Genomic DNA, 21,302 nt, shown 5'->3' with positions numbered 1-21,302 from the left:
CCGAGCACACAGCGGATGCCAATTCTCCCCATAATAAGAGATTATTTACTCCAAGTGAGAATGTTAGAGTGAAATCGAACACTACAGTAGGCTATATGCCAATGTTGTTTTTAATAAAAAAATTTGCACAAAGCAAGCCGATCCACTTTTCCATGTTGATAAGAGCATTAAAATGAGAAAAAATAATGGGACAAAAAGAGATCAAGGGACATTTAGAATAGATAAAAATTTGAGACTAATTGCGATAATTGCGAGATTACTATGACATCAATGCGATTAATCACGATTAAATATTTCAATCGTTTGACAGCACTAATAAATAGCTTTTTTTTAAAGGAACTTTATAAAAGTGATTTAAAAGTAACTGATTCTGCCAGTCCCAGATCCTCAGATAGGGAGTTGAGCGGTCACCTTTAGACTTAGGAACAACCAGCAAAGCCCTGGCTGATGACACCTTGACATCACTTGTCTGTTGTGAAAATGATTGCCTCTCAACTGAAAAGTGTATACACCACCTTCAGCAATTAAGGCCCTTCTCACCTCCTTGTACCTTTTTCCCAAGTGTACACTATCTCTATGGTATTCTTATCCTTTGGGGAATCAACAAATATATATTTATAATACAGTGAACTAGGACAGAACTAATCGTTAAAAAAAATAACAGAGGCATTTGCAAGCTGTAAAAGGAGAAGATGATAAGTGAGTAATGTATCTGCAAAAGACAAACTGTGGACAGTAACCATTACTAAGCATCAACAGGTACTCCTGTTAATGTCACAGTCTAGGCACATAATTTGGGGTGTCAGTAACAGCAGCAGGTGTTCCTCAAAACCCAGCTTGTCTGTGCAAAGCATGTTGTGCATGGGCGGCTGAGCAGCGTGACTTTGGAAGGACTCAGCCAGCCAGAGGCAGTGGTTCACTGCGTGACTGTGTTTACCTTCATTAAATCGCCTGAAAACGACACCAGGCTACTACAGTATAACAAGTATGACTCAGACAGACATTTCTCCATCCTCAGCTGAGCTGGACGGCATAGCAGTACAGGGTTTTCGGTGTTCACACTGCATAAATTAGCTAGAGGCTAGTGGAAATCCCCCCCCCCCCCCGCTCATAGTTTAATCCTGACACAACACCACAGATGAATTTAAGCTTGCATGTTTTTTCAGCCTAATATTGTTGAAACAGAGCAGTTAATATTGGCAGCAAGAGCAACAAGCTAGCGGACTGCAGAGTTACCTCTCTCTGCTGCGCACCGTGTGTGTGTGTGTGTGTGTGTGTGTGTGTGTGTGTGTGTGTGATCAAATGAAAGGAGAGAAAAACAACTGTTAATGACAGCAAAATGCAGTAAAGACTCACACTGAGCTGAAATGGAAACACTGCGCTGCAACACGTGTCTTACAGTTTTAATAAAGGCATTAATGTCAAAGGAGTCTGTTATTCAACAGTATTGCAAAAAAAGAAAAGAATATTCAAATCCCCAAATTGAAAACCTATTACCTTTGTTTATGACAAAAAACCTGCAAAACTAATTACAGTCTCATCAACTGCAGCTGTACGTAGACTTAACGCACTAACTAGAATTAACATAGTTAATATTCCACTTGCTAAACATCAGCATGTAAGCATTGTCATTATGAGCATGTTATCATGCTGACGTTAGCATTTAGCTCAAAGCACTGCCTGCTCACAGAGCTGCTAACGTGGCTGTAGACTCTTAGTCTTGTCAAAGCAACACTGCTAAACATTTCCAAGTTCCTCTATTGCAAGGATCTGCTGCTACTCTTTGTCTTGATAGTAAAATAAAAATCTATGTTGCTCAGACAAAACAAGCAATTCAAATACATCTTGTCAAGCTTCAGGAATTGGTGATTGGCACTCGTCATAACGAGCTGACATTCATTATATGATATCATATTATTATGACTATATGATTAGTTGATTAATCTAAAAAATATTTCGCGGATATATCAATAACTAACTGTGTGTTTGGTTTGCAGTTCTAAAAATAACATATTTTGTCCTTTTGCATTTGTGTATGAAATAATTTTGAGTCAAGATACTGTATGGATAAAAACTACTCCCAACCCAAAAGAGAGTTGCTAATTTCATCTCACATCACTGCAAAATCCTAATTTAACGACCAGCATCATATTCCCCTGGTATGCATGTCAACTTACGTCTGTCTGATAGGGGCTGTGTCCTGGTGAGAAAACGTAAAAATGGCTGTTTTCAGAACATACAAACACCTTCTTGCTGTGAGGCCACAGTGCCAACCATTGGGCCACCATGTTGCCCAAGTTGAGTGAACTTCTACATTCGAAAAGTGAGAGTTGGTTATTTGTGAGATAAACAGCTGTTTTTAATTTATTCATTACACTGATGCCTGATAACACACACACACACACACACACATTATGCATGGTTTTTGCACTGATGACAGCCAAAGGGGAACAGACATAATGAGGAAATAATGATCATAGTTAGTAAAAGGTTCTGTGCTATTTGGGACGTAATTCATCTCACAGTTCCCTGCCTGACAGGCTAATCAATGTACACATTGACCTCTTAACAAGTAAAACATGCAAGCTAAACCTTATGTTTGCACTCCTCCCTCCCACTACCTCTTTCCATTCAAGGGGACCTTGAGCACAGTCAAGCCGCAGAAATTACTCAAATGTGACATGTGATAATACTCTCCAGAATTTTTCTTGGAGAGGATGTGATTTTCTTTTAATTGATTATATGAGACAGGCTATGTTACAGTATGATCATCACCCTTTTCTAGTTTTTTTTCATTAGTTTTTGTCATTCGGGCAGTTAAACAGAAGTCTCTAATAATTATAAATGACCTTATTAGCATATTTTGTTCTTGAGAATATAAATTACTTGCACTTCCTGGACATTAACATTAATGAGAGTACTTTCCATGTGGTGTTAGTGAGCACTAATAAAGTTGTGTTGCAGTGTGCCACTGTGTGCCAGTGTGAGTACAGTGAGTTATGAGCTTACTGCAAAGCTCTGCTTGACCTCAAAGCGGGCTGTACCTCATGCCTTTGGTGGAGCAGTTGTGGAAGTTTTGCAGCAGCTGCGGAAAGCCCAGCATGGCCTCAAACGTCACGGCCAGGGAGCCCAGCGTCTCCACAAACACAGCAGAGTCCAGCAGCAGCAGCGTGACCACTGCACACAGCACGGTGAAGCCGAAGCAGAAGAGCAGGTAGTCCTCGAATGCGCTCCACTTCCAGAAGTAGCGAAAATCCAAGTCTAGAGAGGGGAGAGAACAATACAGAGAGACAAATGAACTTATGCGCAGTACTTATCATCAGTATTGTTCATTGTTGTTTCATTGTTCATTCAAACTTCATTCAAAAGATGTGATACGTAGTGGAGAGAGGATACAGGAAGGAAAGTAAAGAATGAGGAAAACGTGTGGGAGGATTTGAAGGAAAGAGGCAGAAAGAGGAGCCTGGAAAGATAATCAAATAAAGAAAGAGTAAGAGTGTGTGTGTGTGTGTGTGTGTGTGTGTTCTTACAGTTTGTGCGGATAGAAACAAATGAGCAAGAGTGACAGGCAGAGACTGAAAGCAGCGAGGGCGATATAGCGGGAAAAAGACGGTAGGAGGAGAGAGCAGGAATAAGAGTGTTCCATTAAAAGGATGCATAGAAATTCTGCAAAGACAGCACTATTAAATCAATACTGCACACATGCATAAGTGAATGGAACAAAGATAAATGAAATACTGGAATGCTTTTACATTTCTATTACTTTGAAATAATCTGGCCTTTGGTGGAGCCAGGCTATACATTTAGAAAGTTTATTACCCTTGGCTTGAAGCTATCTTTCCACCGACACAACTCTATTTATCATGCGTGGCTTTTATAATCCACTGATACGTACTGTGTGGTTCTCTAAAACAGTCAAGAAGGTGGCCAGCACCAGTGAGTCAGTAGAAAAGTTTTATCACGAGTGTGATTTTGAATTCAATTAGAATTGAACCAAGGCTTAGGGCCCTATTTTGCACCCGGCGCAGCGCGACGCAAAGCCCAGCGCAAGTGTCTTTGCTATTTTAAGACCGTCCAGCGCCCACATTGTAAATATTAAAATGCACCTGCGCCTATCTCCGCGACCAACAAAAACCTGGTCTAAAGCCTATAGCGCAGCATGTCATTGTTATTTCAACAGCACATTAGTAAAATACACCTATAAATTAATGAAGACACTAATTACAACCCTTTTGAACCATGCGCCCAGTGCATGGACCTTTTTTCCGCTGTCAAACTCGCAAAAGTGGATTTGGACATGCCCTAAACGCACCTGCGCCAAGCGCTTCACGCCATACGCTTAGATTGTTAAAATAAGGCCCTTAGTGACAGGGGTCCAGCAACCTGAACCCAAAACAATAAATGTAGAGGGCTGGTAGGTTGCATCCGATGGTCCATTGGGCAGACCTTGCCACCCTCTGACCGGGTGCTGTCCACCACGACACCTGAAGAAGGAGCTGAGGATGTTGATATCCAGCCTTGCCTTCTTCAGCTTCCTCAGGAAATAAAGGCGTTGATGTACCTTTTTTTTTTAAGTTGGGCAAGGTGTTGTGTGGCCAGGTGAAGGTGTTGGAGATGTGTACTCTGAGGTATCTGATGCTGGGTACCCCCTTAAGGATGATGTATAATAATGTAGTGTTGTTAACCCTTACAGACTGGGGTCTGTTGGTCAGAAAGTCTCAAATCCACTGGCGGACCACAGCAGCGATAGCAAGCTTCAGCAGTGGAAGAGGATCTGATATTATCTAAATAATGGTCAAGCTTGGTTTTAAATGCAGCAAAGGAAGGTTTAGCATTTCTAAAAGGGGATTTACAGATACTAAATTTGGCAAAAAGAAAAACAAGATTTATAATAAAATAATGGTTAACCTCCTCCTTTCTGAAATCATAAAAAAACAAGAAGTACATTTTTACAGGTGAAGGAGAAATCAACAATTGTATGTCCTTGAATGAAAGGATTTCTTCTCGGTCTGTTTACATGATGCCTGGAGCGCCTGCTGCCGTCACACAAATATCCGGCGCATACCAACGCAACAATGTTCAGATATTTTCAATGTAGTGTCCCAAATCTAGATTTGGCCATTCCCTATATAGTTTGCTATTTAATAAAAAACAGGTTTCAAACACAGCCAATGTCTCTTCTATTGGTGTTGGAAGGACTGATTCCCAGCTTGGAAGCTGGTTCAGGAGCTGCCAAGGAAAGCTTAAGAGGGGAGACATTAGGCCCATTACATCTACATTTTCCTCATCAACTATGTCCTCAATGGACCATAATGTGAGATTGACAATCTCTCATTGCTTATGTATGACAATGGAGCTGTAAAAAAAAAAAAACAGCTGGCATCAGCTAAAAAGGATTGATGGCTAAATAAGAGCACATTAGTTAGTGTGGGGGCTCAAGCATGGAGCTGCATACTCCCAAGCACCTGACTTCAACATATGCCACTGTTCATGCTGACTGAACAGGCTGCACCTATCTGAGCAAAATTGCACGTGTGTCCTTGAATTTCTATAGAGAGGCAGTCCCTCCACTTCCTAGGACCCCCTAGGATCTTATTTTGGAAAAAACTGTTGTATGGAAAGGACAAATCATTTTTTGATCCCATTTGAATTGAGCCATGAATTACACTTTTAGAAGCTTGTGAAGTTAAAAGATAATGTTGCCAGTAAAGAAAGTATAAAACTGACTTTACAAAGTGCTTCACAATTCAGGCTCACGTGTAATATGATAAAATTTGATTGTCACTCATAATTTTTTTTTAAATTATAAATGCATCTTTGACATTTTACAGAACGCTGTGTAGACTGCAAAAATAATAACACCATCAGTGAAATTGACAAGCAACCTAAAAACAATGTTACCCATCTCTCAACTTGTATTCAATGTCCTCATCTTAGCCAATTCCAGTTTCTGTGGGAAAAGGCATATGCATAGTTTTTAAACATACACATTGTTCCTGCATCTGGACCCAGGAGACTTTATAAACTCATCTTGCATACTTGTATACTTTAATTCTCTAAGAGGCTCCGACAGCTTCGATGCCGCACGGACCGCTACAGAAAATCATTCATTCCACAAGCAATAACACTTTTTAACACGTCATCTCTGGGTGGTAGATGAGACTTTGGACCCCACATCTGCACTAATGCAACCTGGACATTTGGTTTATTTAAATTTACATTTTAGCATATTATTTAAGCAGTTGCGCATTTTTGTTCCCCCATCCTGTACTATTCAATATTTGTTCTTTTTACTTATCGTATTATTATTTCATGTATATGTATGATGTATATTTTTCCTAGTATTTCATGTATATTTATATTTAGTGCTTTGTGACGATGTTTGCTGCTGTAACACAGGAATTTCCCATTTTCTTGGGATCAATAAACATCTATCTATCTATCTATCTTGATGTGGAATGCTGCAAAGCTGTGACTGATGTAAAAGTACTTTATTGTCACATACACATACATGAAGCGAAATTCATTCTCTGCATTTAACCCATCCCTCAAGGGAGCAGTGGGCAGCCATTTACAGCGCCCGGGGACCAACTCCAGATCTGAGCCAGTGCCTTGATCAAAGATGATGATTTTTTGATGGTGGGGGGGGAACCCACCAACATGGGGAAACTACAAAAACCCTTTTTCTGTAGGGCCCACTGCTAAACCCTTGGGCCCCCCATGTTTAGTGAACTTTACCTTTTTTGGGGGAGTTTGGTATTTTTGAGATAACGCTGTTTTTAATGTTTATACCGATGTGGAACGCACCCACGCACCCACATTCCCCTTTCATTCCTATTCCAATCCAGTGGCCCCTGATATGTTCTCTTGGGACAAACCGATGAACTTTGCAGTGAGACAGCGTGGGGTTTTTTCAAACACGAAAGTGATTTTAAAGGCTTAAAGACCGCCACAAAAGACAACCCCCCACAGCTGACAGACACGCGCACAAGGCGGAGGAACAATAACCCCCCAAAAGCTGCACACCCTCGCACCACCCACACACACACCAACACAACAACACACCACCGTTCCAGCGTCCACCACATACTACTTTTCAAAAAATTTCTCTCGGGGGTTTACTGTCTGTCCTCTCACAATTTGATACTGACAGAAGTCAAAAAGCTGGAGACAGAGAAGCTGGCTCTTTTCAGTTCTTATTCACAACTCCCTGTTCACTTCTGGTGCCCCTTTACTTCAACACAACATCAAACCTGAGTCATTGCAGTCACAGGCGGCTGGCAGAGACTGGAGTCAGGAGTGGCTTAGAGGCTGCCCTTTATCAGCAACATAAAAGCCCTCTCATTTCCTTTTGAATGAAGCCAAAGTGGGGAAGTATAAACATGCTGACAGCAGCAACAATGAGAGGAGTGGTATTTTAAAACTACTGTAAACTTTTCAGAGTTTAAAGCCTCCCGCTGAGCCTCTTACATTTTCATCTCTTGCTTTTTTATTCAGCTTCCCCTCCCTCTTCTCGCGCTTATCTGCAACACATACACAGTCAGATACCAAAAACACTCCCTCTTGTCCTCTTAGCAAGCAATCCAATCTATTTTCATACAGAAAGCAACACACCCAAAACCGCTCCTCTAGTTTCCACTCCCTCATTCTCTCCATCCCATCATCTCTCTTATGCAGCCTTGAATGTTTACCTGCATTATCAAACTGCCCGGAAGAGTATAATGAAGAGAGAAAGCTATGCATCATTCATGGAGTCATCTCTTTTATTTGTCCTCCTATATCATGCATAATTCCCGGCTTACTTTTCTGGACCAGCTTCTTCCTTCCTCTCGCTGTTTTTATTTATTTGTTTTACCCACCTTGAGTTCAAATCAACCATTGCAGGACAGTACCACTACACATAAAACATGGTTCTATAACAGTTTCTTCCCTGCCAACAGTCTAACGGCAAAAATATAAAATATATGAACAATTCACTGTGATTAAATGTGCAATAATCCTCACTGTACTACTGTGAAATACTACTTGTTACAAATGCAATATCCCCCATAGTTGTATCCTCCAGTTACAGTATTCATAATGTATTCTATTTTTTGCAGTCTTTTGTCTTATTTTATTTGACTTAATTTACCTTTATTAATCTTTTTAAATTTTTAGTCGGTGTGCTTTTCTTTGCCCTTAAAGCTATAGTGCGTAGTTTCTGTCGCCCCCATGAAGAATTCTAAGTAATGACACCAAAACATGATACAAGCCTTCTGTGACTGCGCACTGAAATCTTGAATCGCTTGAATCTTGAATGAATTGGAGAATTAAAGAAGGTCAATTCTGATTGGCTGTTCAACTCCAATTAGATCGCTAGAAGCAGGAAACACAAATCTATCTAATTTGCCATAACACCTTTTGGATGCATATTGGGAAAAAAAGTATCTATATCAGTGATTCCGCAAAAAAGTGTACTTCTGCTGTTGCCCGGGGTTACTTGGAAAGATTGTGGAGTAGCTCAACTAATCAAACTAAAAATTTAAATTATGATTTAGTTAAAACAATAATATCAGCTGAAACACATAAACAACAATGTGTAAACAGATAGCTAAAAGTAATGCATGAATGTCAGAAATAAATTGCTAAAAGTACTCACTCAACAACTCCAATGATTAGCTAAAAGTAATGGATGACTTTTCAAAACATCAAGCCGCACTTCAAAAAGTAGTAGGCAAACTAGGATATAGCGCTTTTCCAGTCTTAACAACTGCTCAAAGCACTCTTACATCTACAGGAAACATTCACCATTCACACACATTCATACACTGTGGCCGGGGCTGCCGTACAAGGTGCCACCTGCTCATCAGATACACACTCACACACATTCACACTCCGATGTAACTCGGGGTTCAGTGTCTTGCCCAAGGACACTTCGACAATGACTGCAGGGGCGGGGATCGAACCACAACCTTCCGATTGGCAGGCAACCGCTCTACCACTGAGCCACAGCCGCCCCAAACCTGACCAAACCATCCTAATTCATACTGTTCAATGTTATGAAAAAAGCAATATAATGAATAGTGTTATACATTTAGAACATATTGAGAATTGATATAGGGGAGGAACATTTGACAGCCCTGTGGGGGAACCTCAAACCAGAGAGGTTGTCAACCACTGATCTAGAGTATCATTTTATTATTGACCTATATTACAGAAATGACTTAATAGTTGTGTGGATCAAAATGCTGTTGTGTGCTTTTAATAATAATAACATATCTCCGTGTGTGACTAATGTTTGACTCATCCTTCTCAAGCAATCTAGCATAAGGTGACCAGATTTCTCAGACAAAATCCGGGGACATTTTCAGCTCAGAAGCGTATATACCTCCAAAACACAACATGTTTTTATTTTTGTAAAACTTAAAACAGGGACACTAGACCTAGAGCTGTTCTCATTAGGGGCTGAGCCCCCCCCCCAAAAAAAGGTCTGATCCTAGAATCACCCCTGCTGCTACTTCATACTTGTACTCCACTACACCTCAGAAGGGAATGTAGTTTACTGAACTGCATTTATCTGACAGCTTTTGCTTTATTGCTTCAGGCTTGTTTCTGCAACAGCTCATTGAGTTTCACATACAATACAAACTATTGAGGAGAGATTTTCCTTTGACATTGATCCAGTTTTAAATGAGATTGCTGCAGTCGGCGGCAGCAAAACAAGCTACAATGTAAGTTAATAGGAAAATTGTCCAGCTTGTATCTACGTTCATAAAAGTGATCGTTTTGCTACTGACAGACTCAGATTAATATTCTAAGTGTCTGACAACATTATGGTAAGGATTTCTAAGGAGGTTGACCTTTCTGTTAAAGATTAAGATCCTTTTTAAAACATAAAAGTGCGTTCACTAAACCCACCAGACTCAGTGTAAATAATCAGTAATTTTAGCATCGTAAAATACAGCTTTTTAAAACATCTTTGAGCAGCGCTGGCTCTGGCTGTCTTGAGAGATTATCCACTACGTTTGGTCAATTTTTTCATTCTTTCATTCCAATTTTGGGTCTGTCAGTCACAGTGAAAACCGGGGACATTTCTGGGGACAGATCCAGCCGGGGACAGGTCACCAAAACCGGGGACTCTCTCTGGAAACCGGGGACGTCTGGTCACCCTAATCTAGCACAGCAGCGGACCATACAGTCTATGCAGTTGACATGCTATCTGAAAAGCAACACTTAAAATGTCCCATTACAGCCCCATGTAAGTCGTTTGTAATACTGTTGACATATACTGTGTTTTATTCTGTTTGTCTGTATATCATTAGTTTGCAGTGTAACGTTGCATTAGCTATCTGTTGCTTACGGTAGCTAATTTATGTCAAAAAGCAGTAGCAAACTACTGCCAAGATATGGTTTTGTTTTATAGACATTGAAAAATTAAATAAGGAGATTCTTCCATGCACAGTTCAAACACATTACAACACTTTATGAGTCTCACTGCACCTAACGTTATTTGGTCCCCAGTGAAACCTTATCTTGGACGGAGTTAGCTACTGCTTTTTGACATCAATTAGTTAACGTTAGCGCTAGCCACGGATAGCTAGTTCACAAACTAAAATACAGAATGAATGTTATTAAAACATGGTAACTATGTAACCAAAGTATGACAAACGACTTACATGTGGCTGTAGTGTGACATTTATGTGTTGCTGTTTAGATGACATTTTGGCTACAAAAACTATAACGTTATGGTCTTCTGCTCGGCTAAGGTTAGATTGCTTGACAAGGATGAGTGTGATGAGTCAAACTAATGTTAGTCACACAAAGAAATATAAGTTATTGTAATTCAAACAACATAACAGCATTATAATGCACAAAAATACTAGGGCATTTCTCTAATATAGGTCAATAATAAAAAATACTGACCGAAATATGTTTTAATCCAGTAGTCCACCAACTCCACCGTAGTCAGTTCTGCAATCTAATTGATCTAATTGGAGACAGACAGCCAATCAGACTTGACCTTCTTTAATTCTCCGATTGGTTAATTTTATCGCACTGACAAGTTGAGCATGTGTGTTCGGGCAGAGTTGAGACAAGGGTTATTATGGATAATAGTAAACATGCAAATACAATTATTGAGCACAAAGAGATTTTTGTTAGCTCAAACTAATTTTTTTTTTTACTTGTGCTTAATTTCTTTTCAAAATAAGTGTAATGTACGTACTTTCAAAATATATTTTTCTATGCTCAAAATATACAATTGTTCACTCAGGAATGAGGCTACAAGGGCTCCCACACACACACACACACACACACACACACACACACAGATTGATTGACTTATCCCGCCCGAGCAACTTCACTTCACACACACACACAGTGCACTGTCTTTGTGGGGACCCGTCATTAACATTATGCATTTTCTAGCTCCTTACCCTAACCTTAACCATCACTACCATCATCTAACCCTAACTAAATGGCTAACCTTAACCCTTACCACCACCCTAACCATAACCTAGCTAACTCTAATCCTAAAACCAAGTCTTAACCCTCAAACAGCCCTTTAAAGTTGTGTGGTCCAGCATTTTGGGCCCACAAAGCTGTTGGGTCCAAGTACCACAGGATACTGAACTCCCGGTTTTTGGACCCCACGAATCTACACACACACACACACACACACACACACACACACACACACACACACACAAAACACACACACACACACACACACACACACACACACACACACACACACACACACACACCCTCCTCTGTGGCTGTCACCCCAAAACAGGACAGGTGGCCTGGCCTTTTCAAACTGCATCCTCCTGTCTGGTGTGTGTCGAGGTCTGGGGCGCACTTCAAAGACACCAGAGGCTCCCGAGTGCCAGGAGGAGGCGAGACACTTCCTCTTCACAAAGACTCTTTGTTTACACAAAGCCCATACACGATCAAACAATTCAATTACTAAAACAGGCAAAGAAGAAGCCGCAAGGATGTCAATACCTGTGTATAAAGTTACTCAGGGAAGATGTGAAGTTGCTCGGCCGGGATAAGTCAATCAATTTGTGTGTGTGTGTGTGTGTGTGTGTGTGTGTGTGTGTGTGTGTGTGTGTGTGCGTCTGTGTGTGTCTGTGTGTGTCTGTGTGTTCAGCTGGAAGTCAGCAGTTGTGACAGCCTTAGCAGGTCTATCTGGAGTGAAGCATTATCAAGACTGTCTCAGCTACTTAAAAGCACTCTTGCACGAGCTGCACAGAGGAGGGAGAGGATGATTAGGGATGGAAGGAGGGATGGAGTCAGTGAGAGAGTCAGAAAGACAGGGAGAGTAGCTTTGTGTCAGTCAAGTAGTATGGAGGCTAAACTCAGGCCGAGCAGAGAACGCACAGTACGGAGCAGTGAGAAGAGAGACAGAGACAAGGATAGACGCTGACAGCTAGAGAGATTTGAGATATGCTGACTTAGCACTGTCAGTCTGGGAGCAGAACGACTGAGCTCGGTGTATTTTAAGATGTGTGAAACTGGGAGCTTGACATCTCTTGTGGGCTGTCTGTTGGGTGCTCGGCTCATTGTTTTACTCTGGGGATAAAAGGTAAAAACCTTTAATATTATAGATTGTTCACAGATCGGGCTGGCAATGCAAGGGACTAGGGGTGGGGGAAAAAAATTGGAAATCATATGTATCCGGATTTTTTGTAACAAATAACTCACATAAATATTTTCTGTTCACAAGGAAATGCTAACGGCGACAACATCATATTCGTTTGCAGCAAAACGTAGCAAAGGCAGAAAATACATGTCTTTACAAATGAAATAGATGTCAGACTGACTAACATTTGATGTGTAGCCTGACATCATCATACTCAGATTCTAGTCTGAATATGAGCCTGTTACTGCTCCACTGGGCTGTGATTATGGCGCGCGTTTCAACCGGACCAGGAAACAAAATGTCTCTGCATTCAATTGGATAGACTTACAACCAATCAGAGGAACGGAGTATGTGACGTAGGCCAGCTGATAAGTAAAACGTTTGCTGAATCCTTGAGGATGGCAAAAACATCTTTCAGATTGACCCGTGCCTTGATCCCGGTCCTCTGTTCCTCTTTTAAAATGAATGCGGCGTCGATATCTTCTATAACAGACGCGATGGCGGAGTCTACACATCTCAATTCTCCGGCGGCAGCCGTCTTTGTTGTAAACAAATTCAACTCAAGAGCTTTTTGGTGACGTGGTTGATAACGTTACTGTTGATCCTCTGTCCATCACAGTATAAAGCCCGTCCTGACAATATGATTGGTCCGAACAGCACTGGTTCGAGCATAGTTGCTCCACAACCGATCAAGTCCAGACCGAACTTCCCAACCTCAAATGTTGTGGGCGGGGCTAAATTTGGCTGGCATCCAGGCTATTTGATGTGCATTCTTTTTAGAAAATACATATTGTTGTTAAAGAAGGAAAAGAAAATCGCAATACTCAATACAATGGATTCGCAATACACATTGAATCGGCACCCATGTATCGTGAAAGAATCAAATGGGGACATATCATCCCAGCCCTACAAGGGACTAAGCTAGTTACCCTACCAGCCAAACCTGATTAAGGGAGATCTCACGGTATCTTTGAGCTGATCCTGTCGACTGGCTTTGCCTTTTCAGCCCATGAACACAGCTCTGCAGTATTGACAGCAGAAAAGTCCTCTAATACCTCCTTCACAAACTTCAGTAGGGACACCACATGCACTCTGCAATCATAAGGATTCTAAACTTTTTCTCTTCCTCTGAAAACCAAAGAAATAGGGACTTGTTTGTGCAGCACAAAAATAACTTGGTTTACCAGCACAACCAGTCTGAGTGAAGACAGATAGGAAAGGGTCCATTGCTCTCTGTGTCTCCCTCTATCTCTGTTAGTTCTCTGAATAATACAAAAGCTTCTAAAATAATGTCCAGTCATTAAATTACTGTGGGAATCTAACACACAGAAGCACTCACAAGACTAAATTGCCTTCCCAGTGAATTTAGTCTCTTGAGCTACTTCATATTTTACTTAAATGACACAACTGCCTTCTCTGGTAAACCGTTTGGATTATTTACCAAGACAAACATGAGTAATGCTGACTGTGCTTTTCAACTTGATTACAAAATCATCCAAACACTGTATTTCAGCAATTATTTAGGAAATTCAGCAGGGCATAGAACAATACACAGTGTGGCCAGTTAACACAAACCTCACAGAAGCAAACCAATCAGAAGGAAATTAAAAAGAAACAAAGATGGCGAGGACCGTCTCGTTATAATTCCAGAAAAGGTCCTGATTTATTTCTTTGCATCGAACACGCCTCTACATCATCCGTTCTATTTTACTCCCCCCTCCCTCCTGCTAAGCTATTTAGCTGCTTCACAGTGGAGAGCAATTTGTAGAAGGGATGTTGCACAATGTCAGACTGGCACCCGCACTGTGTGGAGAGAGCGGACGGCTCAAGACCAGCCATGCGTTACAGGGGTTATTTGTGTCAACAAAGACTGCTATTTCTGTCCGAATTTACATCTGTCTGGCTGCAAACTTTCCAGTCATGCTCAGTCTACAGCTACTGTACAATATGTCTTTAATCACACAAAGAGGGAACATCTGACCTATAGCAATGGGATCTTAATTTGCTTCTTCAGCTGCCAAAACATAAGCTCCAAGTAAGCATGTTCTCATTTAGAGCAGTCGAAGCAAAGGAAAACTAAATCACAAAGTTATTAATAGCTCATCTACCGCTCAATTAACAAAATAAACAAAAATGTGCGAGACTGTGATCAGCAACGAGAAGTGCAATGATGAAGTGAGAGACAATGCAGTTGAGGTCATTATCACAGGGGCATGCTGGATTGAGATAAAGCTTTGCGTCGCTGTATACTTTTGACTAAGGCTTGTGTGCATTTTGCTGAAATTAAAACTTCTAGTCTCATCATGAAGATGTAAACACACTACTGCACAAATATGCCTGAAGACACACAAAAACACACACATAGGAATCACAACATCCAGCGCAATTACTGTGACTCTTTGATTTCCAATAGCCTCAGTGTGTCTGTTTGCCACAGGGGGATGGGGCGTATTGCAACAGGCTGTACACCACATTAGGTAGTTGATTTTTCTTTCTGTAGCTCCCATATTTAATCCAGTTTTGGATTTGTTGCTTCACTGCCCAGTCGTCTTAAGTAAAACTTCTATTTTTATCTGCTATGTGCAGTAAATAAACTAAATAATGGAGGTGTGACAGAGGGCCTAATTTCTTTGGTACCTGACAGCATTGCAGTGGTCTCTCCAAGTGTCGTTTTGTTACATTCGTCAAAACAAAAAGCCTGTCTGCATCTTCTAATTTATATCTATGCACAGGGAGGACTGGCACATTCATTTGCATAATATTTTGTGTATTACAAAAGTAATTCATGCAGAAACATCCAAGTAATACATTCACAAGTCCCCAGTTTGCAGTTTCTTGCTTGAATGCCTAACGGTGAGGCACTGTGTGCATTTTAATAGAGATTTCTTACTTGCAATTACACAAAATGAGCTATAGCCTGCATGGTTGAAAGCCAAGATGAATGTGCTATTAGGACAGTTAGTTTAGCACAATTACAAGAAATTTATGAGATCAAAAGCAGTTCCTCGCAGATAAGTATATGTCTGCCAGCACACCAACTTTTCCCAAACTGTTTACAAAAACACAAACAAAATCCTAAAAAACTCAATTTTACCAATAGTTTTTACGTTTTACTAAGTGCTAAAAATTCCACAATGTATTGCTTCATGTATATTACTACACACACACACACATATACTGTACATACTGTGAATTAACTGTATAGCTCCTATAGATTTGTGCTCATTTTATTTTGTCTCATTTATCTATTTACATAGTCTTTTGTTTAAGTTTCACTTATCACCTCTTGTTTACAGCACGTTTTGACAGCTAATTAAAAGGAAACAATGAAGAAAGAGAGAATATCACATGAACTATGATCTGTGTAAGAAATGTCGCTAGTCTGGCTTCTAGCAAATAATAACCTTCTGTCAAGAACCCTTTTTCCTCCAGTTTCTGCTGCAGTAGCACTTCTGAAAGTAGGCAGCTTTGACCTTCCTAGTGAACCATGACTGTTTTTCCACAACTGATTGCTTCCTCACTGAGTGGATGTGTGTGTTTTCTCTAGCCTCTGGACCCAGACGAGGCTTTACTAATGAGCTCTATTCGCATATACAACCCACAACAACTATTCTGTGACCGCTTGACCTCTGCTATGTACTAATAGGCCTATGTCACGCAACAATTGAAGACCAGAGGAAATTCTCTGAGTAAGAATACGGCTCTTCCAGTTAGATTTTTACAATGGCGGAGCCCGATAGATATTGCTGAACCAAGTCTCTCCGCAACCTGGCTGAAGTCACCTACGACAATGTGGTTCGGAATGTAAAGGAACACTCTCAAGGTAAAAAAACATTTTGAAAACGGCAAAAAAGCCAAAAGGTAAGAGACCGTGTACAGAAACTATCATAGACAATGGTAGAAGCTCAATCTAGCCGTTCGCGGTTATGGTAAACGTTCCTATGGTAACAGCGAGTTGGACCAATCAGAGACGTTGCTGTTACGCTTAGAATTGTGGGCAATGTAGTTTTTCTCCATAACATCACAAATAAAACATGTTTTTCTTCAAACAATGTGGATTTCAGGGATTTTCTTTTTTTAAGCACTGTTATCTCGTGATAACAGCTCATTAATTCGTTATTTTGATATAAGAAAGTTTGTTTTCTCAAGATAACAAATTAATCACTTTGTTATCTTGACATAAAGATCGTTTTATCAAGATAACAATTTCATTAATAATGTCTTTGTCTTGAATTCAAACTAATGCGCTGCCACGAACGGCTTCCGCAGAGCCACTGGTTGTAGCTGTAGCCTACCGCTAAGTTGTGCGATTCATTTGTACACAGATGGGAGGCTGACAAACTCTTATATATACCCGGCTGCTTCAGCTAAGGTAATGTAAATGTAGGCTAACGTTAACGTCAATGTAATGCAAATGCATTAGTTTGAATTCAAGACAAACACATTATTAATTAATTCGTTATCTTGATAAAATGATCTTTGTTATGTAGCGATAACAAAATAATGAATTTGTTATCTCGAGAAAACAAACTTTGTTGTATCGAGATAACAAATGAATAAGTCGTTATCATGAGATAAAAGTGTATGAAAAAAAAAATCCACATCTGTTTTTGGCTTCCGTAATTATAGGCCCATTTGTATCTGGTCTATAGAAGAATAACTGTGGGATCCAAAAGAGATAACAGAGTCAGAACACACACTCCTTCACTGATGAGCACTCAACAACCTTAACATTGCTTACATGACAGGGGCCACTTCAGAGTGACATTCCTGTTAACAGACTGAGACAGACAGAAGAGGTCCATTTACATGGCCCGGGTTAGCTCAGTTGGTAGAGCAGGCGCACACGTATAAAGGTTTACTCCTCGATGCAGCGGCCGCGGGTTTGACACCAACCTGCGGCCCATTGCTGCATGTCATTCCCCCTCTCTCTCTCCCCTTGTCTTCATGTGGAAATAAAAGCCTAACATGCCCCAAAAGAAATCTTTAAAATAAGAAAAGGTCCATTCAAACATTTTGTGTAAGCATGTGCTGGTAAAGATGTTTGGCTTCACTACAAGAGGATTGATGGACCACTCCTTTGCTTGTTTGTTGGTATCCTGACAGAATACTAATACATGTATCAGTAGAGTCAGCACATGAGGTCTCCATACCCAACATTTAGTGTCAGCTTCAGTTCAGGTCCATTGACAGTTCTGGCATACTGTCAAACCCATACATCCACGGCCACCATCGCCATTTACCTTTTAAAATTCCTTCTCGCTCTAGTGCCTCCGTCCACTTTTGTCCTTAAAAGTCATTGGCGGGCGCCTGCAGCTCTGTGATAAATTAGGGTTGTTCAGTGACCCTCCAGAATGACCCTCCTCAAAATAAACTTCCATCCACTCGGGTTTAATGCTCAGCTCTCTGCCATGACTGGGCTGTCTGTATGTATGCATGTATATATGTTTGCTTGTATGTTGTTTCAAGGGGCTTGTGTAAGGCTGGGCGATAATTCCAAAAGGATTGTTTATTGAATATGAGTGGAATCCCACTATGTGACACTTACTTCTAATTCAAAATTGACTAAATGAGTTGTTTAAAAAAAATGAATTTAAACAAAGGAAGATCAAATCTCAAAGTGACCCAAGGACAGTTAGAACCAGTCCGAAACCCAACAAACAATTAGTCCCAAAATGCAGATGCCAATAGGCAACAAACGGAAACACTGGAAGCATGATGCATAACCATACTGATGAACAGCTGTGGTCTCAGAGAGTACATGTCATTTTCCCCTGCACGTCATACTTCATAATTACCATCCTGCCACAGTTTTCTCCTGTGATTATGAAACAGCATCACATGATATATAGTCTGTTTGCATCCATCTGAAGGTACACAGGTCCATTTGCAGCGTCATTTCCACGCTTCCCTTTCATTGTCTATGTAAGCAGCCGGGCAATGCATTCTGGTAGTGACACAGCGACTTTGGAGAGACTGGGCGTTGAGTTGCCCGCTCCTCATTTGCATAAAGTTGAATTTCCAGGCTACTTAATTCAAATCAGGGGCGTCCAGCTCGACTCGCTGCCTGTCGAAAACTCACTAAAATCTTTTAACTGACTGTTGCCGATCTAAAATGAAGACGGATTTAGCAACCGCAAAGACTATTTCTCACATACACGTTTTAGAAACAAATTTCAGTGAACTATTTTTGAAAAATAAGCGAAAATAGGCAAAGGTGCCGCCATGTTGGCCTGTTTTAAAATGCGGAAGCAGACAGCTTACAAGTGATTTCAATTCAAAGAGGAAAGTCTTAAGCCTACTCTTAAATGTGGAGTTCTCTTTTGCTGTCCTTTATATAGGTCTTTTTTCATTCCCCCCCCCCTCCTCCCTTTCTCCTCCTGCACCTATCCAGCACTGTAAATCCGAAATAAAAACAAGCCCTTCATTGGCACTGTCCGTCAATTGTCCTGCTAGCACCTCTATAACTTGCCGTGCATGCCAGCTAAATCCCTAAATGTCTCAAATCACTTCAAGATCACACAACATTGGTTGTGTTTGCAGGTGGTGTGGCCTTAAGAAACCCCAGTGTCCTCTTTTTTAAGTTCATTGTCTACAACAGAATCTAAATTTGACATTTCAAAGAAAGTTCTGTTTTTCCGTTTCATGCGTTTTTCAAAGGTTTTCCAGCGTGACGAGTGAGCCAATATGTTCTCAAATGATGGTTGTTAGTTGATGAGCTGTTATCTACTAAATGGCAAACACTGAGCCTATTTTCAGTTACCACAAATCCTTCATTTTAAATGTTCTTTATTAAGAATTATTTTGTTCCCAGAAACTTTCAAGATGCTGACAGACTGAAGGAACATCAGGAGATTCAGATGAGGCAAGACATCCCAAGCCTCACTTTTATTAGCGCTTTCAAACTAGTGTTTGAAAATAGCGATTTCAAACATCAGAGCACCGCACCGACGCTAAGCTGACAGTGAGCAGAAGAGTCCATCTTTTGAGACTGTGTTTATAACTGTAACTACAAAGATTGCAGCCCCTCACTCAGTGTGTGAACAGGGACACATTTTTATTGTTCTGGCTCTATTTCAGCAGGTAGGAACAATAACTTTGGAGATTAAAGCACTGGCTTTCAGCTTTAAGGGTGTTTGATATTCATATACATATTGGGCTAACAATGGTGGACTCGTATGTTGTTGTTTTTTTATTTACTGCAGCAGGACAATGAGATTATTGTCTGTGTGCCAAGGAGTCATAAATCAAAATGCGTCGCCACTCCTGCTTTTTTTAATAATGCAAATATCGCTGTGATATTTCTTATGTCATGGTCTACATTAAAAACTGAGGTGGTGGTTTTTGGGACAATAACAAAGTCAGCCTATTATCACCTTAAGAATATATCAAGGGTTAAAGGACTCATGTGTCAACAGGATTTGGAAAAACTTGTCCATGCTTTCATCTTCAGTAGACTTGACTACTGTAACGGGGTCTTTACAGGTCTCCTTAAAAAAATCAATCAGACAGCTGCAGCTGATTCAGAACGCTGCTGCTCGAGTCCTCACTAAGACCAAGAGACTGGATCACATCACTCCAGTTCTGAAGTCTTTACACTGGCTTCCTGTGTCTCAAAGAATTGATTTCAAAGTAATTTTGCTAGTTTATAAATCCCTTAACGGTTTAGGTCCAAAATACATTTCTGATCTTCTACTACACTATGACCCCCCCAGATTGCTCAGGTCATCCGGGACAGGTCTACTTTCTGTCCCCAGAGTCAGAACTAAACAGGGGGAAGCAGCGTTCAGTTTCTATGCTCCTCATATCTGGAATAAACTCCCAGAAACCTGCAGGTCCGCTGCTACTCTCAGTTCTTTAAATCAAGGCTGAAGACCATTCTTTTTGATGTTGCCGTTCTTTAAATTATGTTCATTTCTTTAATGCTTAATTTCTTATACTGCACTGTAACTTTTATTCTTGTGTTTTATCTGTTTTTTATTTTTTATTTTTTAACTGTTTCTTCTGTGTTTTATCTGTTTTTATTGTTTAACCGTTTCTGTGTAAAGCACTTTGAATTGCCCTGTTGCTGAAACGTGCTATACAAACAAAGCTGCCTTGCCTTGCCTTGCCTACATCCATGAAAAAAAGAGTTATATTCACTTATGTGCTTGTTATACACAACAGGCTGGCCAATCAGCATCAGAATCAGAGAAGGAATTTATGACAAGTAAGTACCACTTTCAAGGAAATTGCCTTGGCGGATTGTGCAAACATAAACATAGCATAGCACAGCAAAGCAGGGGTGCAATAAATACACCAGCACTTTTTGCACTCTGCATTTTAATTATTACAATTAATTCTTAGGATGTTGTGTTGTCTGTGCTGTCATGTGTGTCCTTCTTATGTGTCCAATGATGATTTGTTGATCTCATGTTTATGCTGATTTTATAAACAAATATGTACATTATAACTGTATTTACCAATTATGAAGCAACATCTCAATAACTATTTTGAATTAATGGGCATCATGCAACATATACATATTCTTATGCACCTACGAGTGTTTGAAATCGCTTTTGGCATTCTCTGTTAACTGCACAAATTTGTCGGAAATTGTTTTAATTTGATGAACACCATTTGTTCATGAAGATGTCCTCTTTCATGAGATTATGATTATTATGATGATTTGTGTAAT

The 21,302-nt window shown here is 40.3% G+C and overlaps 2 protein-coding genes and 1 long non-coding RNA gene across 9 annotated transcripts in view; 1 reads left to right on the top strand and 2 right to left on the bottom strand.

The window, feature by feature from the left end:
- Positions 1 to 21,302, bottom strand: part of LOC116693755 (mixed lineage kinase domain-like protein) — a 525,120-nt gene that overhangs the window by 148,596 nt on the left and 355,222 nt on the right. The gene's annotated exons all lie outside the window — the stretch shown is intronic.
- The window catches only part of si:dkey-246g23.2 (solute carrier family 66 member 2), a 67,315-nt gene that overhangs the window by 21,579 nt on the left and 24,434 nt on the right, over positions 1 to 21,302 (bottom strand). For all 5 annotated transcript variants that reach the window (XR_004332986.1, XM_032523020.1, XM_032523018.1 and 2 more), the window contains one exon: positions 3,045 to 3,261. Coding sequence is in view for 4 of the 5 variants with exons in the window: in XM_032523020.1 (XP_032378911.1) it covers positions 3,045 to 3,261 (217 nt within the window). In the remaining variant the exon portion in view is untranslated. The remainder of the gene's footprint in view (positions 1 to 3,044; positions 3,262 to 21,302) is intronic.
- LOC116693840 (uncharacterized) overlaps positions 19,949 to 21,302 on the top strand; it is a 17,426-nt gene continuing 16,072 nt past the window's right edge. Inside the window, exon 1 of the long non-coding RNA XR_004333021.1 lies at positions 19,949 to 19,959. This is a non-coding gene — a long non-coding RNA (uncharacterized LOC116693840). The remainder of the gene's footprint in view (positions 19,960 to 21,302) is intronic.

Source organism: Etheostoma spectabile, chromosome 8, assembly GCF_008692095.1.
Source record: "Etheostoma spectabile isolate EspeVRDwgs_2016 chromosome 8, UIUC_Espe_1.0, whole genome shotgun sequence".
NCBI classification, from domain to species: domain Eukaryota; kingdom Metazoa; phylum Chordata; class Actinopteri; order Perciformes; family Percidae; genus Etheostoma; species Etheostoma spectabile.
Note: the sequence above shows the minus strand (reverse complement) of the source record. Positions and strands in the feature narration are given on the sequence as shown.